This window comes from Haliotis cracherodii, unplaced genomic scaffold (assembly GCF_022045235.1).
Source record: "Haliotis cracherodii isolate W230 unplaced genomic scaffold, xgHalCrac1.p SCAF_18, whole genome shotgun sequence".
NCBI lineage: Eukaryota > Metazoa > Mollusca > Gastropoda > Lepetellida > Haliotidae > Haliotis > Haliotis cracherodii.
The window spans coordinates 9,050,001-9,075,643 of NW_027266273.1; the positions used below are offsets into that span (position 1 = coordinate 9,050,001).

The 25,643-nt window shown below is 38.3% G+C and overlaps 1 protein-coding gene across 4 annotated transcripts in view; it reads right to left on the reverse strand.

The window, feature by feature from the left end:
* The window catches only part of LOC139465750 (semaphorin-5A-like), a 144,974-nt gene that overhangs the window by 33,600 nt on the left and 85,731 nt on the right, over window positions 1-25,643 (reverse strand). For all 4 annotated transcript variants that reach the window (XM_071247603.1, XM_071247605.1, XM_071247606.1 and 1 more), the window contains exons 3-5: window positions 8,310-8,409; window positions 6,704-6,911; window positions 5,640-5,853 (exon numbers count right to left, since the gene is read on the reverse strand). In XM_071247603.1, the coding sequence (XP_071103704.1) occupies window positions 5,640-5,853; window positions 6,704-6,911; window positions 8,310-8,409 (522 nt within the window). The remainder of the gene's footprint in view (window positions 1-5,639; window positions 5,854-6,703; window positions 6,912-8,309; window positions 8,410-25,643) is intronic.

Consider the following 25,643-nt stretch of genomic DNA (forward strand, 5'->3'; position numbering starts at 1 on the left):
ATTATTAACAAAAGAATTCCTCACTTCATCTTTAAACATCAAAGTCATGAAGACATTTATGATTAAAATCTATCAAATTTGTCAACAAGACTAAACAAAGTGTCTTTTGTCACTGAACTTGTGATACAAATGTGTCATTAATCTAATGATAAAACAAATCCTTTGATCTGCGACAAGATACAAACGAGATGACACCAAAAACCTAGCAGCTTGAAACAGCTGTAATGAATTGAAAACAGTTTAACAAGCTGATTACCCAATGCCTGGGGCATATATTACACAGCCAGTCATCAGCTCAATTGGCCCCAGGGACTGAAAGAGACATCAACTTGGCTGACAAGGGACCCCGTTTGACAGACAGCCGAAAGTGACTCTGTCGCTTAAATTGACGAAACATATACATACACCGTGAAATGATCGGTCATCTAATTAATCCAAAACTGATGGGAAATATTTCATATTGACATAAGTCCCATGTTCCGCAGAAAGCTATTTACTACGGTGTCATTTTTGTCTTGTGAGATGTCAGTTTAAAAGAGTGCCTGTCTTAAGGGATGCTTATACTGATCACAGTGTACCTGTGTCTCTGACCATTATCAATTAGGATGCCGGAAGAAATGAGTTATCTTCCCTTGACATTTACGTGTGAAAATGTAATCCCATGGATATACCTAGGTGTCACCTTGTCCCATCCATCACTGATGAGTTCATCAAACATAGCCCAGTACATGCACAGACTAAGTTCTTGAGAACTTCTAAAGGGTCTTTGGCCATGTTTGAATATTTTCTAGGCCAATGTTTTATCATAATATAGAGATTTTTACTAATTGCTATGTTTTAAAACAAAGTAAAAAAATGGTTTTGAAAATTCAATTCTATTTCTGTGCCACTTAGTAATCTTTAATTATTCTTGTCAAAATGAAAGTCCAAAATAGTTTTGTAAGCAAGTTCAAAACCTTGCTATTCATTAAGATTAAAAGATGTGTACCATATTTCATATTTATGCTACACAAAGTCAAGATAAAGCATGACAAAGTTTCACAAAATTCAATTCAATTCAAAAATAAAAATCAAGATTAAAACAAAAATTAAAATCAAATTTAAAATTTAATTTAATTGCAATTTTAGACAACACCTACCAGTAAAAACTCACAACAGTTTCATAATTAAACCTTAATATCAACATTCCATATATATACAAGTATCAATATCGAAACAGTTATCTCCTGCAGTGTGTACATTTTCTCACACAATTAAACTGTAGCTTTAACAATCAAAATTCTTATCGACAATAATAAATTTGACTGACAATAGACTCCAGATGGGGCATGAAACATAAACAATCAGATTTAAGTGGCTTGTCTGACAAAACCAAACATGTACTTGAAGCCAATAAAAGGAGAGGGCATCCTTGTTGTACACCACTCTCGGTGACTACTGGTCAATTCGTGTCACGATCGGATATTTATGATCTGGGTTTTATTGAGTAAAGACCATGCCTATTATCCCTGCTGCCCACTTAGTTTACGCTGAGGTGGTATATGGCTTGACCAGTCCATCATGTTAGCCGTGTTTGTGATTATAGGAAATAACGAGACACTCTAATGGACAATCCAGGTTGGGGCGGGTTTATGTCAAACTGAAAAATGGCATTAGAACATTTTCAGAGAGTTTAACAAAATGAGTTTATTTTTGTGTCTGAAGGTACATATCATGGCAATTCTTAGACATTATAGTTGTCAATAAACAATTAGTGAAACCACATAGAAACTTACATTTAATTGTCAAGAAGTTGTGTAGAATAATATTAATGATTGTAGAATCACTTTGCCTGCCTTTATCAAGCTGGAGTGACTACAACCAAGTGATGACAGGTATATATGCATGACATGTTGTGATAAGCAATCTGTGTTAATCTGCTGTTTATCACAACATAGCCTGCATATATGCCTCTCATCACTTGGTTGTAGTCACTCCAGCTTGATAACGGTGTAAGAATATACATCGAAACGTCTAATATGCAATAAACCAGAAGTTATCCATAAAGTTGTATGTTTTCTTATGTTACAAATAGCTTTAATATAGATTTTTGAAATCTCTAAAAACTAAAACAGACCAATTTTACAATAGATAATTCCTCATGCCAATAAAACGTTAACATTACGGAGATATTATCACATAATAGTTTTGATTTTGATGGAAATGCCACGTGGCAAGGTTCTGTGGGTGACATTTAGATGGACTGTCTGACATGACACGGTAAGAGTTATTGAAACAACCGCTGACCCCTATCAATTCCAGCCATCATTCCAACACAGGGCAGGAAATGCATGATCTCCGCCATGATTGAAATAAATGGCGCTACCATTATTGTAATTGACATGATATCTACAACATACTGCAGGCAAAAACAAACAAATTCTTTCGACAATTGGTCTTGTGTTCGTGAGAGATGACTCGATGTCCTGCATGTGTTGGCCATAAACACATGACCCCATGTCGGCCATTACTGTCCAGGCTTGAAGACAGCCTAAATGGACAACACCTTGAGAACCAGCCTGAGTGGGATCCTGCCATGTAAGCATGTATAGAATGCTTTTAGACAAATGTCAGAATTCTTGAGAGGTAAAAGTTTTGTATGCAGGGGTTGAAGGTTCATTTCTAGCAAGGCATTAACACCTCGGTGTCAAAATGCCTCCACAACTCTAAAAGCTTATCTATCAGGGAAAAACCCTAACAAAAATATCGGATTCATATTTGACTCATCGGTTATGCCTGAAGAAAGATTAATGTGTCCCAAGTTGGATGATTGATTTCACAAAGTTCAATAATGAACATCCATGGTAAAAACAAAAAAATGAAAACCTAGATACGACTGTACGGACTACTTGTCTCATTAAAACAAATCCCAAGGTACTTGATCTGGATAGTCTATTTTTCATTAAAGCACCTTGGTCTCATAATTAATTTATTAAAAGAACCAAACATAATATTGATGATATTTAAACCTTAAACATCAATAAGATAAAAACTATATCACTCATATCATTACAGTAAACTATGGTTATAACGAACTCAAAGGGACCACTTATTTTAATTCATTATAGCTCATTATAATTCATATATACAGCAAATGGACGGGACTAAAAAAACAGTTTGTTATATCCGTCAGGTCGTTATAAGCGTGTTCATCATAAACGTAGTTTACTGTACATCTATATTTTTTAAATTAGTTTTCCTTATATCAAGTCATAAAAAAATCAACGCCCAGAAAAGTTGGAAGTGATCAATTAAGCAATATATACCCCAAACATGCCATACAATACATATGCCAGCAATCAGTGGAGTATGTTTCACATATATTACATGAAATAATTATCTGCAGACACATCAGTGTCATGGTGTTATTACGAACCATGTAGAACATTCTATGATTGATACAACGTGCATGTCAGGTATGGCATATATCATGGATATCACCTCGTGCCACATAGTATATCATTCTAGTTGTTACTGCTTCTGACATTCACACTGACTCTTAGTGTGCGTGTATGTATGTTGAGGGGGGTGAGAGAGAGAAGACATTTGTGGTCAGACACGTTGTGTATTATATAGATATTGTTTATAAGCTATTAACCACACAGGGGGCTATTCACCACTGTCTGTTCCCATTTTCTGCCAAGTTCCTAGACATTGTAATTAATATCATGTGTGAAACCGACACAGTGTCTGTGTGTAATTAGGAAATTTATTAACTGTTAGGTTCGTACATATCATACGAACAAACAGACAGGGAAGGTGGTGATTTAAAGAGTTCAATTAAATTTGCCTGGACTTCCACATGGCCTGAGTCTAATCTTCATTTAAGGCTTTAAACTTACACTTCAACAATCGATGATTAAAGAACGGAAACTATTTGTGTGAGATTAAATAAATTTTGACAATTTAAAAGCATTATAAATATAAACAGAGTCTATGTTAGACTAGCATCTAGTCTCCGAAATGAACATATTGTACAGAAAAAACAGCTGTTCAATTATCTTAATAAATTATAATAAAAGGGAGCCCAGAGACTCTCTTCATTTTCAGATACTGCAGTAATCTAGACTTGCCAAACATTATAGACTTGCATGGGTTGTATTTGATATATATTTGTATCAGGGTCTGTAAGACAGACTAAGTCTATGTAAATTCTAATAAAATCTCCCACTTAATGAACTCTTTACCATTAAAGAACAGAACGTTTCGTATGTCAGAACAGAGAGGTCACAGAATACAGTAATTCATTATTTTAAACCAAGGATGCATGGAACCTCCAACACCAAAATGGTCACCACAGAAAGCTTCCTCTCTTGAACAGGAAGACAAGTTCATTCAACTTTCTATGGAAAATAATTGCATATTATCAGCGTAATGTTCCTGAAAGTGACCTCTCCTGGAGGGTTTACTTCCTGTAGCCGCAACTGAGTAACCTGACTACCAAACTGACCAACATCCGAAGTCGCAGGAATGTCAGTACAATGGTACCGGTACAATGTTCTCATTCTCCCTTGCCATGCAGAACCATTCTTGATGGAGGCATATTGTCAAAATGACCAGTCAACTGACATTTTTGTCTTGGTATACAGCAGAATAAACCAAACTTATTCATCTACCCAAGGAAAGATAATATGTTATTTAGAATACAGTAAACCTTGACACGTAAAGAACTAATATTAAAACAACATTAATATTTTTTACAAGTTACTGATTGTCCTACAAAAAACATTTACACATAGCACAATTGAAATAACTCCCATATTGCTGATAGTCCTTAACTTTTAGTGGACAAAGGAAAAATCCTCTTATAGATTCACACATCCTTTTGACTTTTCAAAAATAATACTCAGTATAATAATATTTTCAAATGTTTAACTGAAATGTTTTTCGTCCAGTTTCCATTGCACGAGAGACTGTCGACAGTAAAACAGGAAATACACAGCTTGAACAAACTTTCTGTTCATAACGTGGTTGCTTGGAATTGTGATATGGTTTGGAGTAGATATACAAGTGGTTGATAGCCTGAGCATTTTAATTCTTCACGACTCAAAGGTTCAGTTCCAAGGTGGTCACCCGTCAGTGCTGTTACTGCCACAGTAGAGGATTATTTTGGCTAACCAATCCCAAATTACAACTGTGTTATTTGAATATCATTTGTGTTCCATTAATTGTTACTTGCCAATCCTAAAACGCCAAAATAATTTTAAACTATATTATTCCAAATACTTTCAAAAGGAATATCAATTCATACTGCGAAATGCAATATCTTTAAATTGTCATAAATAGGAAAACATATGCTATTCAAAAGAAGTTAAGAACCACCCGATTCTTTCATATTACTATAGTTAATGTCATGACAGATAGACTATAGTGATGTGAAAGAATTGGATGTCCATAACTTTTTTGGAGTGGCATAAATGTCATAATAGGAAAACATATACCACTCAAAAGAAGTTAAGGATGACCCGATTCTTTCATATAACTATAGTTAATGTCTGGACAGATAGACTATAGTGATGTAAAAGAATTGGATGTCCATAACTTTTTTGGAGTGGTATAAATGTCATTGTGTGATAAAATACATCCAACCGACATCTTACCATTTAGCCATTTAGAATTTCTCTGCATTGTTCGCAGATGTTGTGAAGGTCCAAGGTCTCTGTTGATGACAGGATCCCTGGCAGTGATGTCGATGACAGTGGCGGTATACAGGTCCCCAGTAGGTGTCATCAACGCTGTTGCATTTTGGTATGGGTTGTACGGACACTTGGCCTGGCCATTGATTGTCTGCTCCACTTCAGACAGGGAGCTGGCCTGTAAGAGTAAGTGAGTGAGTTAGTGGAACTTACTGTATGTCTATGCTTTGTACTATTGTTTTCCATCACTGAGATGTTTGAACTGCCAAGGCTGGGACAGGTAACTTGGTCCTCGGGTGGGGTGTAGGGCTGGGACGAGTCCAAATTTACTACCAGGGTACCCAACCCCCTTTTACCTGACCCTACCCGGGTACCCACTGTAGGTCTCAAGAGTTGGGAACAAAATGTCTAATTGGGAATAGTTTAACTGTAGCCCTGGCAAAAACTGTTTAGATATATGTATGAAACCAGAGACCATATAATAGATATATGGTCTCTTATGAAACAATCAGATCATGCGTACACTGAAGTTGACTGAAGCTTCATCTTTACTCAAACATATACAAGTCAAAAGGAATGTGTGATCTCATGGAGACATGGTTATCCGTCCCAGCCCTAGTGGGGTGGGTCCTCAGTAGGAATACCGACAGGTCTACCCGGATCCATGGTAGTCATGTGATATATTGTTTGATGACAATAACAATAAAACTCCATGGTTACATTACAAGTTGATAATGTTTGCATTTCTTTCTAACTATGCAAGCTTTACCTCTGACTTTTTTACGTTTGAGTAAAGATAAACCTTCAGTCAACTTCAGTGTATGCATGATCAGATCATTTTATTCATGTATCTTTCTTGTTTTTGCCAGGGCTCCTGTAAAACAATTCCAAATCACACATTTTGTAGCCAACTTTAGCAGGAACTCGGGTAGGGTCGGGTAATAGGGGTCAGGTACCCGGGTAGTAAATTTGGACTCTTCCCAGCTCTAGTAACTGCTCCTAATTGAAGGGAAGGCAGAGGAACTCACATTTCTCCATGTACACTCCGGCTTGTAGGCGTTGGTCCCGCATGTGAACACCTTGTCCTTGTGAAGTAGAAGAACTCTCACAAAGTTGTGACAATATTGGGGAGGCTGGCCCTTGGCAATACACACATCTCTTGTAAGGTTGTCAGACTTCCACTCAGCCTGGTGCAGGATCTCCAGGTCCTGTAGGGCCAGCTGGAACAGACAGCCCCTGGAACACAAGGATGGGAGGTGGATATGAGGTAGGGAATTACAGAATAAGCCATGAGATATGGTGCAGGATCTCCAGGTCCTGTAGGGCCAGCTGGAACAGACAGCCCCTGGAACACAAGGATGGGAGGTGGATACGAGGTAGGGAATTACAGAATAAGCCATGCGATATGGTGCAGGATCTCCAGGTCCTGTAGGGCCAGCTGGAACAGACAGGCCCTGGAACACAAGGATGGGAGGTAGATACGAGGGGAGGGAATACCAGAATATCCCATGAAATTCAAGTGATTCCTGAAAATGCTTCAGGGAAATTAATTGACACAGGTCTGAGTTTTGGTGAGTATATAAGCAGCTGTATTGGATAATAGTGAGTGAGTGAGTGAGTGAGTTGTTTTTAACGCTGCTTCTAACAGTATTCCAGTTATATCACAGTGTGCCCAAGTGATGCAACACTGCACAGTGAATCGTGGTGCCTTAGACGACTAGGACACCCGTGCCCCAATACTGGGAGTGAGCAAGGGAATGTTGTGGTAATAAGGCCATTGTTGGTGTATGTTGCTAAAACAGCATGATCATGCCTAAACCAAGCCTCTGCTCACCCAGGTCACAAGATCAGCTTCAATCTAGGCTAATAAGAAGCAACAACCTCACAGTTTCACACAAGTCACTAATTGGACAGCGGAACCTACACCTGACAAAACCACATGCTTGTGGGAACATGTCCATCGCTAAGCATCTTATGCATCCTTGCAGTGTTCTCATACTCTGGCACTATTTCCTAAAGTCTTAGAGCTCATCCTCAATAACACAGGCTTACATAGTCTAGAGTGAGTGAGTTTGTCAGCAATATTCCAGCAATAACACGGTGGGGGACACCAGAAATGGGCTTCACACATTGTACCCATGTCGGGAATAGAACCCGGGTCCTCGGCATGACTAGCGGACGCTTTAGCCACTAATCTACCAGACCACCCCCTACATAGTTAGAGCTGCTACAAATCTACAAAATATCTATATACTAATTCATTAGTATGGTAACACCCAATGTTCCACTGTAAGCTTGATGACGTCTTTATTTCCTTCAGTGTCACATGTCGGTGCAGATACTAGAAACTTTACCAAGCAAGCGATCATTCTGTCACTTGAAAGAATAAAGAAGATGAAATCCACAATCAACTTTGTCTTCGTTAAACTACAGCTTCTGAACACCACTTAAAAACTACTGAAACTACACGTAGGGCATCGGGGGCCCAGTCATCTATATATTGTCTGAGACCTGCATCACTTCGGGCTTTGCTCCCATATTAAGCTGACACGCCGCGAAATAACTGTGGCATTGTTAAAAGCAGTGTTAAACCCAACCCACTCACTCACTCACTGACATCTAGGCCATCCTTACCGTGCTCCAACTAGCAGCTGGTCGCGATCAATGTCCACCGTCAACTGGACATACCCGGTGATGTCTTCATGGGAGAAGATCTGGAACTCGGATTCCATCTCTGAAAAACACAAAAAAAACAATCTTGTAAGAATCTGTTATCCTCATACCCCTCATCTGATGATGCTCTTGAGACTGGACAGTCTTCTCGAGGCTGGACTAGTGTATCTTGTATTAGGGATGAGCCTTTCGTAAATTTGGCCAACTTTTTTCATAATGCGACTTCTATTGTTTTATTAGGCCATATAAACTTTATGTCCTGTAATATATATATCCTTACTGATATAATTAAATCCTATTTTTCTGTTGATACTGAGAAACTTATTTCTCTCTTGAAAGTTTATCATTGCTTATCATCATCATCATCATCATCATCATCATCATCATGTCCGCCCGGAGAGTGGAAAGTCCGGGGTTCGATCCCCAGCCGCGTGATACCAAAAGACGTTAAAAGATGGTACTTGTTGTTACCCTGTCTGGCGCTCGGCATTGAGGGGCTAAAACAAGGACTGGTCGACTCGGAGTCAGTATACTGTGTCTGAGTGGGGCATTCACTGCGGCATGGTATCTCAGTGGGCTAGCACTATAAATCGGCATCAGTCTGTCCAATTTCTTATTATTTAGCTTCACAGATCTTAACATATTAGACCTGAAAATCTGTAATACAAAACATCAAAGGAAGAGAATAACCAGTCTCAATTATCCAATAAAACATGCGGATTCTCTTGGGTGTAAAAGACAACATAGCCGTGAAAATGATAAGAATGGATCCCCTAAAAGCAGTGATGACACCAGGTGTTTGTGAACGAGTGGTCTTGTCTGATCAGGTTAACAGAAGATGCTGCTTGAGAAGCACCTACATCATGTCTGGGGATATTTTATCAAATTTCAAATTTGTATTGTTCAAGGTTTCCTGAATTCGCTGATGGGATACAATGTAATTTTTTCTGGGCATAATACTTGAATTTTTTTAGCATTATGAACATTATGAGCATTACACTCCTGAAATATGGTACAAGTGGAAAACAAAATGTTCTGGAGAGTCTTGATCATGGTATTGTTTGCCCTCATTTCTGAATCCAATACAGTGTATATCTGAGTGAGTTAAATTTAAAGCCAAGTCAGCAGTATTTCATACATAACATTATTATGAATTGATCATTATAATTACTCATTAATGTCATATAAAAACCTACAGTCAAAGGACAGAACAATAACTAGCAATATATCACATATTTACTTTAAAAACTTGTTTCCTATCATACACTTTATTAAAGAACCTTCTGCAGACTATAGGAGGAGGCTTGCACAAAGTCAATAATTCACATATTTATTTTAAAACAAGTTTGAAAAATTAAAAAGATCAAACTATTAGACCAAAAAATCTAAAATAACACTACAATATTCCTATTGTACTATGTCGATTGTCTATCATACAATTTTTCAAAAGAACTTTCAACAGGCGATTGAGGAGACTTGGAGAAAGTCTACCCTACTCTGTGTGGCCTCTGCAGATGGCTCTCCGTAATGTTATCCCTATACATAATATATAAACAAGATCGAGTGCATGACAAATCCCCACACAATGCATTTCCAAACCTATTTCAATTTCTATATTTGCATGTTTATGATTGCATGTGTTGACATAAAAAAGCCTAAAATATTCACTGACAAAAAACCTGTTCCTGTTGAATGATGATCCTTTGAACAAACTACAAAGGCTTCGACCTTAAATACACACTTGATCTATTATTCAAACCATCAAATTTTTTCTCAAAAGGATAATCCGCTCTATTCATATGGCCTATTATATTACATAAGGACCTTTCTTAAAATAATTTTAAACGGCTTGAGTTTCTGTTAGCAAGCAATTCATTGCTACCTTGGCACTAAATACAAGTGTCAGAACAAGATTAGCTTTATTGCAAAATCTTGACGAAGAGGTAAATAACATTAAATCTCTGAGTCCTTAACATAGTTTTTTTTGTAAGGGAAATCCTGAGGGCCTTGTAATCTAGAGGCAAAACTTCGGAAGCGAACATCCTCTACAGGCATTGTCAATGACAAAGGCAAGTCTAGCCATTCTGTAATAAGTAGCTGTCGAGTCAGACTGTACGCGAAATTACATGTTGTTGATAACGTAAATAATGGCTTATCTTGTGCGAAGACACTAGTCCGCCCTTTGGTGTAATGGAACTTGGGGACAATGCCGGTCCAGTCTGGTAGCCAGTATGGAGGGCACACTGACAAAGTTAAAGAGGCATGGATCTTCAGGCATTACGCTGCAGAGACACCATTTTCTTTTTGAAGTGAAATTTAATCTCCTTTGAATCGCAGTCTTCTTACGTTATGGGTCAGATGATCTTTGTACAGAGGCTGGCAATGACTACCCGAACATAGGTTGTCTGGAGTGGAAACCATTATGTTGCAATTTCCGTGTCTGGCGTAGTGATCTATCATGTTGCAATGTCCGAACAGATGTATACTTGTCTTGGAGATTATTAACTTTTTAAAGATATGGATGTTTCAAATAACTGTCTGTCTCTGATTATAGGAACATAGTCCTGCCCCATGACTGTGGAATATTATTAAATAAGAGTGTGAAATCGTGAAATAAACCACACTTCGTTCTTCATTGTTCTTTGTGATTTATTGCATAGCTATCTTATATTATTAAACAGTGTAGACGATAAAGATAGGCATATCCAGCTATGCTCCACATAGATTAGTAGAAAAGTAATTAAAAGGGAGAAACTTATTGTGTTAAAAAAGATTTCAGTTTGTTAAGTCAAAATAGGATACAAAACTTGTGGTCTTGTTACAAAAAAATGGCTAAAAGTTTGTACGATATACTTATCACAGGAATTAATTGTGATTAAATCTAAGTAAATAGACGATTAAGCATCAGGTAATATTCAGATTGCATAAAACTATAATCCATAATAGAGAAATCACAAGAATCTGTTTTATTTTCAGAATCAACAGATTCAAGCGTTTTCTCTGACTTAAACCATGTTATAGTTGATATATAACTGATCTATAATTTAGAATAAATGACCTAAAGCGTCAGTTTTACTTGTTTAAAATGCAGGTTCAGAAATGCCAGTGAATTCCCGTCTCTGAATCAACTGCAAGAAAAATAGCATGACATCATAATGGTTTAATTGTGGTTCTTTTAAGACCTAAAACAAATAGCTGGCAGAGTATCTCCCTTTCAAATATTCTCGCCCAAAATCTTCAAATGACAGGAGAGGCTGTCTCGCCTTTATCAATAAGCCCTTCCACCTCTCAAAGCCAGCAGCATAGAATAGAGGCTTTATCTGGAGGGGGACTTGTACAATAGTTTCATATTTGCCACATCTACGCCACATCTTATCTTCTACCCAGTACACCACACATTCCGCGTTACATCCATGTTCTGTATGCCACGTACACCACGAGGGCCGATATCAACAATATCTATTCAAAGCACAACAGTAACGATCACATCACTGAATAATTATTCATTGTGCAAAAGAGTATCCAGGACCTTCTCTTTGATATAAGATCCTATCATGTATGTGTCAAGATCTTACTGGGTCATTGCCAAGTATCCCTCCTTAAGCCTCCTCTCAAGATCACTAGGTGGCCCCTAATTAGTGATGATGAAGTCAAACACAAAGCAGTTTCTTCGTCTTTTTATACACCAACAATGTTATTTTGAAGTTGATGGGACTATAACAATAAGAGAAGAATAAGGCTTAAGAATATACAGTTTTGATAAATGTCACTTTCAGTATGTTTGATGGAACACCACTTAGGACATTATTTCAGTTACTGTATTCGACGTAATAAGCACTCCGCTCTAATAAGCGCCCATGCCGATATTTGCTAATATATTGGCTAGTGAACAATCCCAATTTGCACCCCTTCTGAATGATCAATGTACACAAGACTTATTCATTTGAGTATAATACGCAATCATGTATTATATGCATCCTTAATTAAGGGCAATCAAATTCTGGAAAAATATATCTGTCGTGTATAATATGCACAGACTTTTCTTTTGTATCATTTCAGGCTGTCAGCATAAACCTCGAAATTCACAATCTTTCAACTCTGTTTTTTTTCATCAAAATTTTATTCTAATAAGGGCCCCCCTATTTCTAATTTTGAGAGCGCTTATTACATTGAATACGGTATATGAGAGTGTTTCAGTGTAATGTGGGAGGAAAGACTGGAGTGATGCTGGTATTAGCTAGGTGCTTCATTATCACTTTGGCAAAACCCACGAAACCCATGATACTGACAAACCTAGAAACATAATCAGGTGAATCATGGATTCAAACCCACGATCACAGGATTCTGGCATGACTAAGGGATGCAACTCTGCATATCAAATTACAGCACCACCCATCCTCTCAATATTTCTTTGAGGTAAAGTCAGTAACAATGTTACAGACAGTTACACAAAAAAAGTTTAATCAATGTTACTTTCAGTGAGTGAGTGTAGTTTTACATCAGTATCAGCATTATTGAAGCCATAATTTGGAGGACAATAAAATAATATTAACACATTGTATACCCTTGCTGGGAACCGAAACCGAATCTTTGGTGTCAGGAGTAAGAGCTGTAAGGACCCATTGAAATCGGCAATTCTGAGATGACATTTTGACATGATGGCGTGAACTCCACGATGGAGATCCAATGCAACAAGTGATCTCTCACATGAGAACAGCTACCACCTGACCTAGTCAATCATTCCGTGTATAAGTAGCTCTTTCATAAACCACACATTGTTGACCCCATACTTATAAACACTGAACATCCTATAACAATTAAGTTTCGATTGCGGGACATTTGCCCCACAGAAGAAGACAATCTCAAAGTAGTTTCCGCTGTGATACCACAACAATTCCCATTTGTCTACTCAACGCCTGGAGGCACTTTTTCACACATTCTGTGGTTTTCTCAATTACATTCTAAACACAGGTCAATTTTCTCTTGACTTCTCAACAAACCACAACTCCACCCAAAACTTGGGGAAGGAGGGAGATGTGAATTCAGAGGACCTTTGATGAGGATAACGTTTCTTCCGTAACAATAAACATTAAATGACCTTGAAGCCTGCTTTCCCTTGACCTTGCACTGGTGTATGGTAGGTGTGACTGGTTAAGTGCTGATGACAGCTTTTGTGATGACTGTTGTTTTACGTTAGAATCAATAATAAATTCTTACCATGCTCCCTTTACAATAACAACCAAACTTTTCTTTGAATTCTGTGAAGTGGGGTACAAACAATTTAACAAACGTATCTAAACCTCAAAGTGTTTAACCCAAACTTTGAACATGGAGTGGCGCCATGAACTCATGCCAGGCTCTGCTAATGAAGAACTGGAATTTGTAGGCCGAGTTTCCTCCACAGAGTGCCAACAAAATGTTACTGTGATAGGTTCACATAGTGCAGATTTCTAGCAAATGAAGTAGGTCTGTTTAATATGGGAAGAAATCCCTGAACAGACATTTTTAACATCATAAATTCAGTTTTGATTACAAGAGAAGTGAGTGTGTTTAGTGCTGCCTTGAACAGTATTTCAGTTATGTCAAGGCATTTCAGTGTAATGAGAGAGGAAAGTTCAAATTGGCACTGGATAGGCCTGTTAGTTGAATCCCAGCAGCTCTGGAATGGTGCTGACAAACCAAGGATCTCAAGTGGGGCAATGCTGGAGTCTGTCAGCATGAGGTGAGGTGAAATGGGGTTAACACTGCGTTCAAGGTTGTGCATCTATATAGTGATGTGTGTGTGTGTGTGTGTGTGTGTGTGTGTGTGTGTGTGTGTGTGTGTGTGTGTGTGTGTGTGTGTGTGTGTTTTGTTTGTTTGTTTATAAAGCCACACTCAGCAATGTTCCAGCTATATGACGACAGACTGTAAATAATCGAATCTGGACCAGACAATCCAGTGATTGACAGCATGAGCATCAATCTGGGTTATTGGGATATGATGACATGCATCAAGTTAGCAAGCCTGACCACCTGATCCTATAGTCCCCTCTTACGAGCTTACGAGAAGCATGGGTTGCTGAAGACCTATTCTAATCTGGATCTTCTCAGGGTTGTAAGAGTGTGTTTCAGTGTATGTGGCTGCTTTTACTAATATTGACTAATGCTTGATTTATAGAGCTAGCCCACTGAGATACCATGCCACAGTTTAGCTAGCCCCCCTCAGACACAGAATACTGACTCCAAGCAGACCAATCCTTTTTTAGCCCCTTTATGCCAGCGCCAGAGAGGGAAACAACAAGCACCATATTTTACAGTCCTTTGGTATGAACGGGCTGGGGACAAAACCACTGACCTTCCGCTCTACAGGCAGACACTCTATCCACCAGACCACAGAAGTGGCCAGGGGATCAAAGCACCATCCTTCTACTCTCCAGGCAGACACTCTATCCACCAGACCATAGAAGCAGTCAGTGGATCGAAGCATCATCCTTCTACTCTCCAGACAGATGCTCTAACCACCAGACCACCGGCCAGGGGATCAAAGCACCGTCCTTCTACTCTCCAGACAGATGCTCTATCCACCAGACCAGGCGTTCCTGTCAGCATGAGTGCCAGCAGTACTTGGTGTCACCTCCCGGGTGATGTCCCCCAGCTGGTCATAGGAACCCTTGTAGAAACATTTATCTTTCTCCATGTTGCTGTAACTGACATTCAAACATCACTTGCAATGTTTGTTCTGTCAGCTGAGAAGTAGAATTTGATGTCTGTTTTTGTGAAATTGTATGGAAAGTGACAGCTAATCATTGTGAAATCCTGATGTTAGGTCGGACACATCTCTGGAACCAACTCTCTTGGGCAATCACCACCTTGGAAGACAGACTTGTTGTTATTGTAGTATCAAATGATTGTTAGTTTAATGTCATGATTATAATCCTGTCATCTCTGAATGAAGTGATAAACTTCAACTTGTTGAAACATTTTGAACTTTTTTGTCTTCCACAGAAGTGATGACATGTGTTTTTCTGACACACTGCTATTTACTAAAGAAGTGGATACATGGAAAACATCCCTTTTTTGTGTTTCCTAGAAGAAAAACAGCTTTGATTGCCCTGTCCGAATTTGCAAAATTTAAAAAAAATCTGATATGATATTTGACAAACAATCTTAAATTAAATTTGGGGGAGGGGGGAATTGAGGTTTAATAGAATTATAACAAAATAATGGTGGTCAGGGAGCTGCAATTCAGGCTATAACCACCAAAGAAAGTTCTCAGGGAAATAGTACAAACAAGGTAATGGTTTCCAAACAAATATTTCCAAATAACAGCAACCCTAAACAGACCTCAGCTGATTTCAATCTCCACACTAAGAACGTGAACACAGAAAATAAGTGGTCCACTTTGTTTCCTATACAAGTTCAATGGAGGTGTTTTAACACATCTGTATATCATTTATGCATAAATATTAACAAATACCAAAGGGGGATCACACAGCTTCCATACAGAGCAAGGGGTCAACCCCTTGAATTTGTTAACACCAATAAAAGCTCTTAATTTATAGCTCCAGGGCCATAGGACCCCAATCCTTCAGTCTAGACTTGACTAATTTGTGACAAAATGTAGTGAACAACATCATCTAAATCTATGTTTATGTCTTGTGGTTGAAATTCTATCCCTTTTCCCATACTCGCACTTGAGTTAACATGTACAATACAGATATTGAGAAGAATTATTTGATTATTTAAAACCTGTCTCCATCTTTGCAGGGAATACCATTGCACTTAATGACAGTGTCATTTGGTTTAGTGCATAATGAGACCCTTTCTTCTTGAATCAAATGAGCAGTTGCAAAATTACATATTTAGGATTATATATCCAAGAATGATTATTAAATATTCCACAGTGGTACTTAAAGATTGTATTATAGTAGTTAATGGCGTGACTTCCTAAACACATGCTTATGATATATAGTCGGAATCATACAACAGACGCTGCTTTTAGTGGAGATTTCTTATAATTATGGAAATGGTATTGACACAAATTATTTGCTCTGATAAAAAAAATCAGGAATCTACACTCAGTGTTCAAATATGCTTCAGTTTTAATAAAAAGAGAAAAAGAGATACAAATCATGTTTATGTATGGAAATAGTTATTGGAATAGTTATTTAGGAGGAAATGCAAAGTTTTTTTGTCAAATGCTGGGCTGGCTATTAGACGCCGGTTGACATCGCCAGTGGAAAAAAATGTGAGATCTTCGACTCCGTGTATAAGACGACCCCCCTTCTTAGCCCCCTCATTTTAGGTACGAAAATACTCGCCTTATACACAGCGATATACGGTATAATATTTTCCATGTTAAATATCACGCTCAAAGAACACCGTTGTTACCCTGGTCAATGGATCAGTGTCCACTCGGTTTCCTTTTTCAGATCCCTGGGGAGCATGCAATCCAAAGCTGCCTGCGAGATGCTAGGTTAATAGCCATTACCATGTCATCCTACCGTGTACCCATTCACTGCTGGGTGGCATATTCTGAACAAAGTCACTTGCCTAAGAAGATACAACAAGTGGTACATGTGCTTCTGTGTGGGGCAGGATCGAACCCGTATAAACTCTCAGGAGTCAAGCTGCCAAGCGTGGTCACCCATCTAACTACTCTCCACAACCAACGTTGCTTAACTCCCTCTGATTTGTTTCAGCATGACAGGCCACACTTTAGCCACTGGGCTACCCCAATATCGGAACAGCTGACAGCAAGAATGAATGTTCAGATGATTGGATTCAAACTCAACCCTTGTCCAAGCTCAACGAAACATTAACCACTGAACCATCCTACTGCATTGAAAAGGATAAAGGATTAAGTGTAGGAGAAACCATGTCTCCGAGGGATTACTAGAGAGGGTTTACAATCTCTAGTTATCTCGAGGAGACATGGTTTGTCCAACTTATAAACCGACTCATCTCATAGACAACGTTTTTAATTAAATAACTGTAATAAAAACTCTCAAATGTATAACCTGTATCGGAGATGAAATATTGCCTGCAGTCGTGAACTCAGTTCAATGAAACCGGTGACCTCATTGGTTTCGCAATGGCACGAAATCTGCATGCGCGTCTCGTAGGCTGTTCGTAGTTTTTGTTCTATCAAGGGTTTACAATGATTGTAAGCCCTCCTGCTAGGTGTTACAATCGTTGTAATACCTCCTACGAGGTGTTACCACAATTTCAAAAACTCCATATCGAGTTACACAAACAGCCAGTAGGTTTATAAGGAATAAGAGTTAAAGAATTCATGTGGACTGTTAGTTGACCTACCAGGATCTACATGCAATTATTGGTTAAAAAACAGTTCCTCTTTGAAAAGCAAAACAGGTCTTATGACGTATGTCAAGCAGCACCTTGGACTCTGGTACATGCCTCCGGCTTGGCATGTCTATGGCCGTCATGGAAGCAGAGGGCAGGTGGGAAGATAATCAAGGTCTGCTTGCTTCTGCTCAGAAAACAGACAATCTCCATTTGCAGACAAGGGCTGGTGCTGCACCCAAACAACAACCCGACTGTATCGCTGTGCTGCCAGTCAAAATGCACGGAAATAAATCTCCTTGTTATGTCAATCTTATCTGCAACTTGAAGTTTAGAATACTATATCCCACACAGCTATTATCAACAGGGAGGTTATTTGAAAACTTCTGTGGCTGTTACAGATCTTCTTATTGACACCAGTTTAATGTACTGCTCAGGGTTAAACTGTTTACCTGTGTGGTGAAATTAGGAAATGATATAATCAAAGATGGCAGCTACAAGAGATGTATACCAACTGACACCGGAAAACACTTACTTGGGAAGATATATTCTAATGAAGTTTACTCAAGAGGAGGAATTTGTTACAATCACACAGCAAAGGAATGGTAATGGATTGCGAATGAACCATAATTTGTTTATTGGGAAATAGTATTTAATGTTGTTGAAATATCAAAGAACTGAAATGGTCTGTTCAGCTGGGGCAGATCACCAGAGGCAATCATATATTTCTACTGAGACCATATAGTGATATATGGTCTCTGATTTCTACAATGAATCTCCAGTTAAAGTTGGCGCTCGATGATCAGTTCTAACCCCACAGCGGTCCTACACCAGGACTGGTGGAATATATATAGGTAAACTGCAGATCAAAAGAAACTCCCTCTCAGTTGATTTTATCATATGTTTGATTTTCATTTGAAAATATTTGAATTTTGTGAAAAATATTCAAAAAATGAATAGCACTGGTGCTTATTCAGAATTCAAAGAATACTTCTACATGGTTTTATCTTTCAAATACAATTTGATTTAAAACTTTAAAAAAATAAATTCCCCATAATACACAACTACAGACATCACATCTGAAAATCAATAAATTTGCATTCTTTCAGCACAAATTTACATTTCAAACATGGTCGTTATCATGTGGCTGCGAATTCATTTCTTACCCCAGTCTTAATTGAACCAATATATTTCAACTTTTTACAAACTTTTGAAGATGTGCATGATGGTTAAACAGACATAATTAAATTTAACAGCAGTTATTTCAATCTTCATTCACATAAAATACAAACTCTGTATACTTTCTTTTGCTCCTCCGTTTATTTGTTAGCCAGCTCTTTATGAAATGAGTAGCAGGGGGAAAAAAAGCCTTAGAAGAGAGAATGTATTGTGTTTTCAAAAAGATTTAATTAACTAATGTTTGTCTATCCCCACAGTATAATCATACGTTGGGTACACAGAGGTCATATTTGCCAAGGAATCACTTCATGGTCTAATCTCATAGCAGGGTTCATTGATGGCAACTCAAACCTCCTGTTTTTGGATCTCATGGGTATTTCCATTTTTAACAATCATCACGCCGAAGATCTGGGTTCGATTCCCACATGGGTACAATGTGTGAAGCCCATTTCTGGTGTCCCCCGTCATGTTATTCCTGGAATATTGCTAACGTGGCGTAAAACCATACTCACTCACTCTACTTTTAACAGAGTACATTCTTATTTAACATTTGGAGTGTGTAAGTGTAGTGGCCATAAAATTTCTGAGTCCCGTGATGGGAACTTCTGATCCGAGGTTGGACGCCTTGTCCACATGACCAAAGAGGTTAACCCCGTCATCAAGCTGACAAGGTAAGGATGTTATCTGTGGGATGACTCCACGCCCTGCTCCATAAGGATACATAAATTATTGTTCATTGAGTAAATACAGCCTGTGATATCCTGAGTGTAACACTGCGTGATAAGTGCAATATATATACACCAACTCTCGTCACACGGCAATATAGATCCTCCAAGTCAAGTGCTCCTATATAGAATAAGTACCACCGATCTAGATTCCATTCATGCCTCAACAATGTGCGATCACACCTTTCATGAGAATAAAAGAAACAGAAACTATTGTGAATACAACATCAACAAATGTCTAATCACATGTACAGTGTTAGAAAGTGCCAATAAAGTTGCATACAAATGTACACATAGGTTAGAGAGTATTACATGTTGTCAATATACACCAGCCATAGTGCCAGTGTGTTAATGAATACATTGTAGCCAACTTAGACAGGTGTATACAATGTAGCCACTTTCATCAAGTCATTCCCAGAACGAAAGTGGAGACTGAATGAGAAACTCATGCAATGTGTCCTTTCTTCCAGCTGACTTGATTTGCTCAATACTCAATAGTATAACAGTGTACTCATGACACTGCAGAAAGAAAACCCTGATTATCAAATGTTAAATTATGTCTTTGAATAAGGAATTATATTCAACAGTGGCATTCCAGTCTGACAGTGTATTCCTGTTGGATCACAATGGCATGGCATTAATTGGGTTCAGACCAGTCATCCGGAAACCGGTCTGTGTGCCGGATTTGTCTGATTGTGACTGCAAAAGGTCTGATTTGAAATAGTGCAACCGGCCATTTTAATATTTGCCAACAGAACATTTTCGAAAAAGTATTAGCAGGACATGTAGTCCCTGAAATAAACCTATGGTTGAGGTGAAACGGGATTTAACGTCGTGTTCAAGATTACTGCACTAATAGTCCGAACTAATGCTGGTTTTATAGTGCTAGCCCACTGAAAATACCATGTTTCAGCTTACCATGGATATCCCACTCAGACAGTGTATACTGACTCTGAGATGACAAGTCTTTGTTTTAGTCCTCATTGGTGAATACCCGGCAGGGTAACAACAAGTGCCATCTTTTAATGTCTTTTGGTAAGACATATAGCCAGGGATTGACCCACTGACCTTCCATTCTCACACAGGTGCTCTGTCCACTAAACCACAGAGGTGGCCAATTCTATAAAGCAACACCCAAGTCCCTTAATTTCAGGTTGAGTGAAAAGGGGAAAAATATAGGTGGCTAGAGCCGAGAAGGGGATGAGAAGTTTTCAAAAATATACCTCTGTGGTCTGTGATAGAGACTAGACTTAGTCTAGAGCAGGCTCATGTTTTGTGGCACAAGCAATGATCCACACCATCTTGGCACCATGAAACACAATCAGCCAGGTCACTCATTGAAACCACCTGATCCTGTTTGTTACTTCTTGATAAAGTCTTGTGACAAACATGGGGTACTTGAAACATTTTCTTCCCAGGAATCCCGAAGGCTCAAATTTAAAGAAAAATCTTTGAAATATCTATTTCCTTAGAATCAGAAAGTAATAACACATAATTCCTGGAATGTGCTATATGGCTTTAATGAACGCAAGAACTTGCTGACTCTGCAGAGTAAAGAAGGATGATATTCTGGTGTCCATGACAACGCCATACACACGTAATCCCAGATTATCCAGGAACTGGCTCATCCTAACCTGATACACCGCATCATGCATCCATGCACTTAATGCCGTCTACATTATGGTGCATGTAGTAATTAATGGTGCAAAAGAGTTTCTTTGCCAAAACTTGGTTTTATAGCATGTCTGGTACACTAGCTTGCTACTATTACTAAATAGGTACCGAGGGGGATACACTACTATATTGCTGTGTAGGCATTAAATAAGCTTTTCTCAACCTCTTAAATGTTGAGGGTTTATTTTCAGACTAAAAATATGATTACCTCATAGAAATTAGATCTTCATGCTTAATTAAAATATTACAAGAAGGAGGCTGCACCAAGTTAAACCAACCACATTACCTGGCCATGAACATCACTGAAACTTGTAGAATGATGCTTACAATTAACAATGTGTGTATTAATTCTAACAATTTGATTAATTGTATTCTGTCATATTTCTGTCCCTGCATTAATGTTGTGATTGTAGCATAGTCATAAACACAATTACCACAACAATTGAGCAGATCCTGACATGGCTAAGGGACATAACTCTGTTTGATTCAGTTGTGACATTACATTGCACTGGTGGGCTGGATATGAACACCTGTCATCACAATTTAATAGTGATTCATTAACACATGCTGGTAATAAAGATGGGATCGTATAATTGACTTTTGGTAGCAGTGACTCTTTAAAGATGTTCTTCACATGGTGGTGCTAAATTCCTTTGTTTTGAAACACGTGTGAAACGATCTGCTGTTTTTCCTGCCGTAAGAAGCATGTACACCTAGTGCCCTGTTTGTAATGCTTCACTAATACAAGACAAAGTCAGATGGTACTTGGTGCCAAGTCTGCAGGAACTCTGTGGTAACGGCAGCAAGAGGTGATGAGTGTCTATACATGACTGTTTACATACTGATGAGAGCATGATACCACACCTCAAAGGTTTGCTTTGACACTCAAACAAATAGAGCCAGCACTAGGTTCATTGTTTAGATGAGCAGAATGGTGCGATGCATGCAGACTGCATCAGCCGAACATCTTGCGATGCCTCCACTGCCTCCAAGTATCGTGATGCAACTGCTTCCGTCTTCCGTGTCAGAGAGGATTTATGTTAACGTCAGATGTAATTGCATTTTGGATGAACCTCAAAACACTTCAGAAATGCAATTTCACTGGCTTGATTTTTAACTTGGTTTTCAACGTTTTTGTCCTGTTGAAAGCTGACATTGCTGGTCTCAGAACACAATATAACTTGCATGAACGTGCATGTCTGTGAAAGCAAAAATGTTTCTGCATGTAAATGTGCATAAGTTGTATGCATGTGAATCAAGAAACGTTAGTGCACGAGAATGTACTTGTTAATGTCTTTTAATGTATACGCATGCTTGTGAAAGTTTATAATATTTTAATAATTTAATAATTTTAATATTTCATTTTTACAAAATTCTAATAATAATAAGACATAGTGAAAGGAGCCTGTTTTTTTCCTGTGTGTACACTTTCATATTGATTCTGTATCCCTCAATAAACCTCCTCACAACATACAGACTCAAGTTTAGACAGAAAACAGTCATACCATCATCCAAGTGTTCAGTAACACGACTAGAATGTACACCATTTATTTCACATTGTAATGTCAACACAAGACATCAGTGAGTGAGTTGGGTTTTACTCCGCTTTGAACAGTATTCCAGTCATATCACAGCGTGTCAGCTTAATGTGGGAGGACATCCTGAAGTGATGAGTCCTAGATGTTTACCACTTTGGTGAAACCACAGACCTATACAAGTCTGTGGTTAGACTAACATTTAGTCTCTGAAATCTTATATTACACAATATCCTTCTTGACTCTATAAATAAAAATTATGTGGAATAGAGCCAGCTTGAGCTGGCTAGACTTGCTTTTGTATGCGTTTCGAGATTATTATTTTTTCATAAAATAAATACATTCCATGGTCATGGTGCAGTACTAGTCCGTGGTGAAATCAGCTAGAATGGGTAGGGTGCTGACAAACTTTGAAACATAATCAGGACAGACTGCGGCACCTTAGACGACTGGGCCACCCATGCCCCCACACAAGACAACAGGGTCTTCCAGCCTCTACATGCCTATAAAAGACTTCAAGGGTCTTCAAAAGTGTATGCACATTTTCACACATCACCTGTCAAATCCACAATCACCACAACTACACTCTGTTGATGGTGGAGAAATTGTTGGCATGACGAGTTTCGTCTGCAACTAATCGGAGACTTACGACATGAGGATGTAGGTTAAACACGCATCCTACAATAAGCGTATGGACCTACAAACAAGCTAATGATGTGAAATGGAATACCCATGTTGTATGCTTTTACATAACATATTTCTCTCAGCCCCCTAATCAGCAATTTTGGCAAGTAGCGCTACCTCTAGTCTGTCTTACAGTCCCTGAACCATATTATTTTCCCTTCCGCTCAGCCCTTACTGTAATGCTATAGCCCTAATGAAGCAAGTCTAGAATATCCTATTTCATTGGGGCTTCTTTTCAATTGTTTCTATCAAAATTATATACAAATATTTTCCGAGACAAAGCGTTAGTCTAGATGACTAGGATGTGGACCCATGACTACGGGGATGGTGCTGACAAACCTAAAACAAAATCGGGGCAAACCTGGATTCGAACCCACAATCACATGTTTCTGGAGTGACGAAGGGACGTAACTCTGCACAGAAAATTGAAGCACCTCAGACTATGCGCCACCTGTGCTGAGGCAGATTGAAGAGGTTTAGGCATTAAGCGCTTTTGAATTTTATTGTATGTCAATATGTTGATTAGAAACATCATATTCAAAACTAAAATGATGTTTGTCTCTGGATTCTGGCTAAGAACCAAAGTAAAACCATTTTTAACCTACATTTGCCATTACATGACAAGCATAATTGTTTTCCATGTGGTTCACATCCATTAATCTGCCAGGTTAATCTGTTCCACAAATCCTGAAGACTTACATACGCCAACAAACATTTACACTATCTTACACCATTGACCAAGGATGTTAGCTTATCTGACAAACTGACCAAGTTGTGTCAAACCCAACCACCATAATCAGAGTGACCATTTAGATAGCACATGGCCAGTAGAGGGTAGCCCTTGTGGAGCCTGGCCGATAAAGTGTTCATTCTCCAAGTACACCAGCTGGGTGAGTGAAGATAGAGGGGAGGAAAGACGACAGCATCACAGGGGTTAACTGTAGCACCCATTGACGTCATGTGTGGGGAGATAGGGGTTAACTGTACCACCCATTGACGTGATGTGTCGGGAGATGAGTACGACATATAACAGCATGATTAAAACGCTTGATGCATTGCGTGTAAACTATATTGTATTCCCCCCAAAAATATATAAAATATAACCCTTGATGTAAGCATTTGTTATCTGTAGACTTGCTGTACCTCTAAGATAAGATAAGATAATATTTATTGCAGAAATGTTCCATTATGGGACAGATGCAATTTTAAAAGACAAGACATTATGATTCATATATACATATATACAGACATACATCATTTACATTCCTGTAGACACATACAAAAACAAAACAATCAATATTACATATTTGATGATATTATTATACATAAAATGTCAACGGTTGATTATGAAGGGGTATTTATTGTTTGAAATGATAGATATGGAAACAAATGCAGTTGATATTGACTGCTTCATTATTTGACAGGATGTAGTGAAGTAATTTGTCTTCATGACTGTGGACATTTACATTTACATTTTGTCTGGTTAATTTTTCAAAGAGTATATTTCTTTCTTGAGTGTGTTTAATACAAGTAATGTTTTTCGTCATAAATGCTTGAACATGTAGAGCATAGCCTCTGATGTAGTGGGGTTGGTGGCTTTGTATGTCTTCCAAGTTCAATATTTAATTTATGGTTACTTAATCTTAGTTTAGAAACGTGCACTCGATAACTCTATAACTGCTGTTTATGAAGTTTTTTAAGTATTTAATGATCAATGTATGTTCAGTATGCTTTGGAAAAAAGTCTAGATTATGCTTTTGACCTTGATCCAAAATATTCTGCAATGCCATGATGGCTGACAGCTTTCATCCCCTGGCTATTCCATACAAAAAGAGGTTAAAAGATGTCCTCATTGTTACCCTGTGGCTGCTTCTACTAGACCAGACTAACGCCTGTTTTATAGTGCTAGCCCACTGAGATACCATGCCGCAGTTTAACATGAATATCCCACTCAGACAACTCCAAGCAGAGAAGTCCCTGTTTTATCCCCTTAATGCTGAACGCCAGGCCACACACTAAATAAGTGCAGAAATCTTGAACATAACATTCAAACCCATTTCTCCTTACCTCACTAACTAATTCAGAACATTTTTTCATCACCTTGCCATGGAAAGAACTTTAGAATGAATTTACATCTCTTGAACCACATGCAGCATTATAAAAATCCATTGTACCCTGGTGCTTGAGTCAACTTATCCAGTAGTAGAATGGGT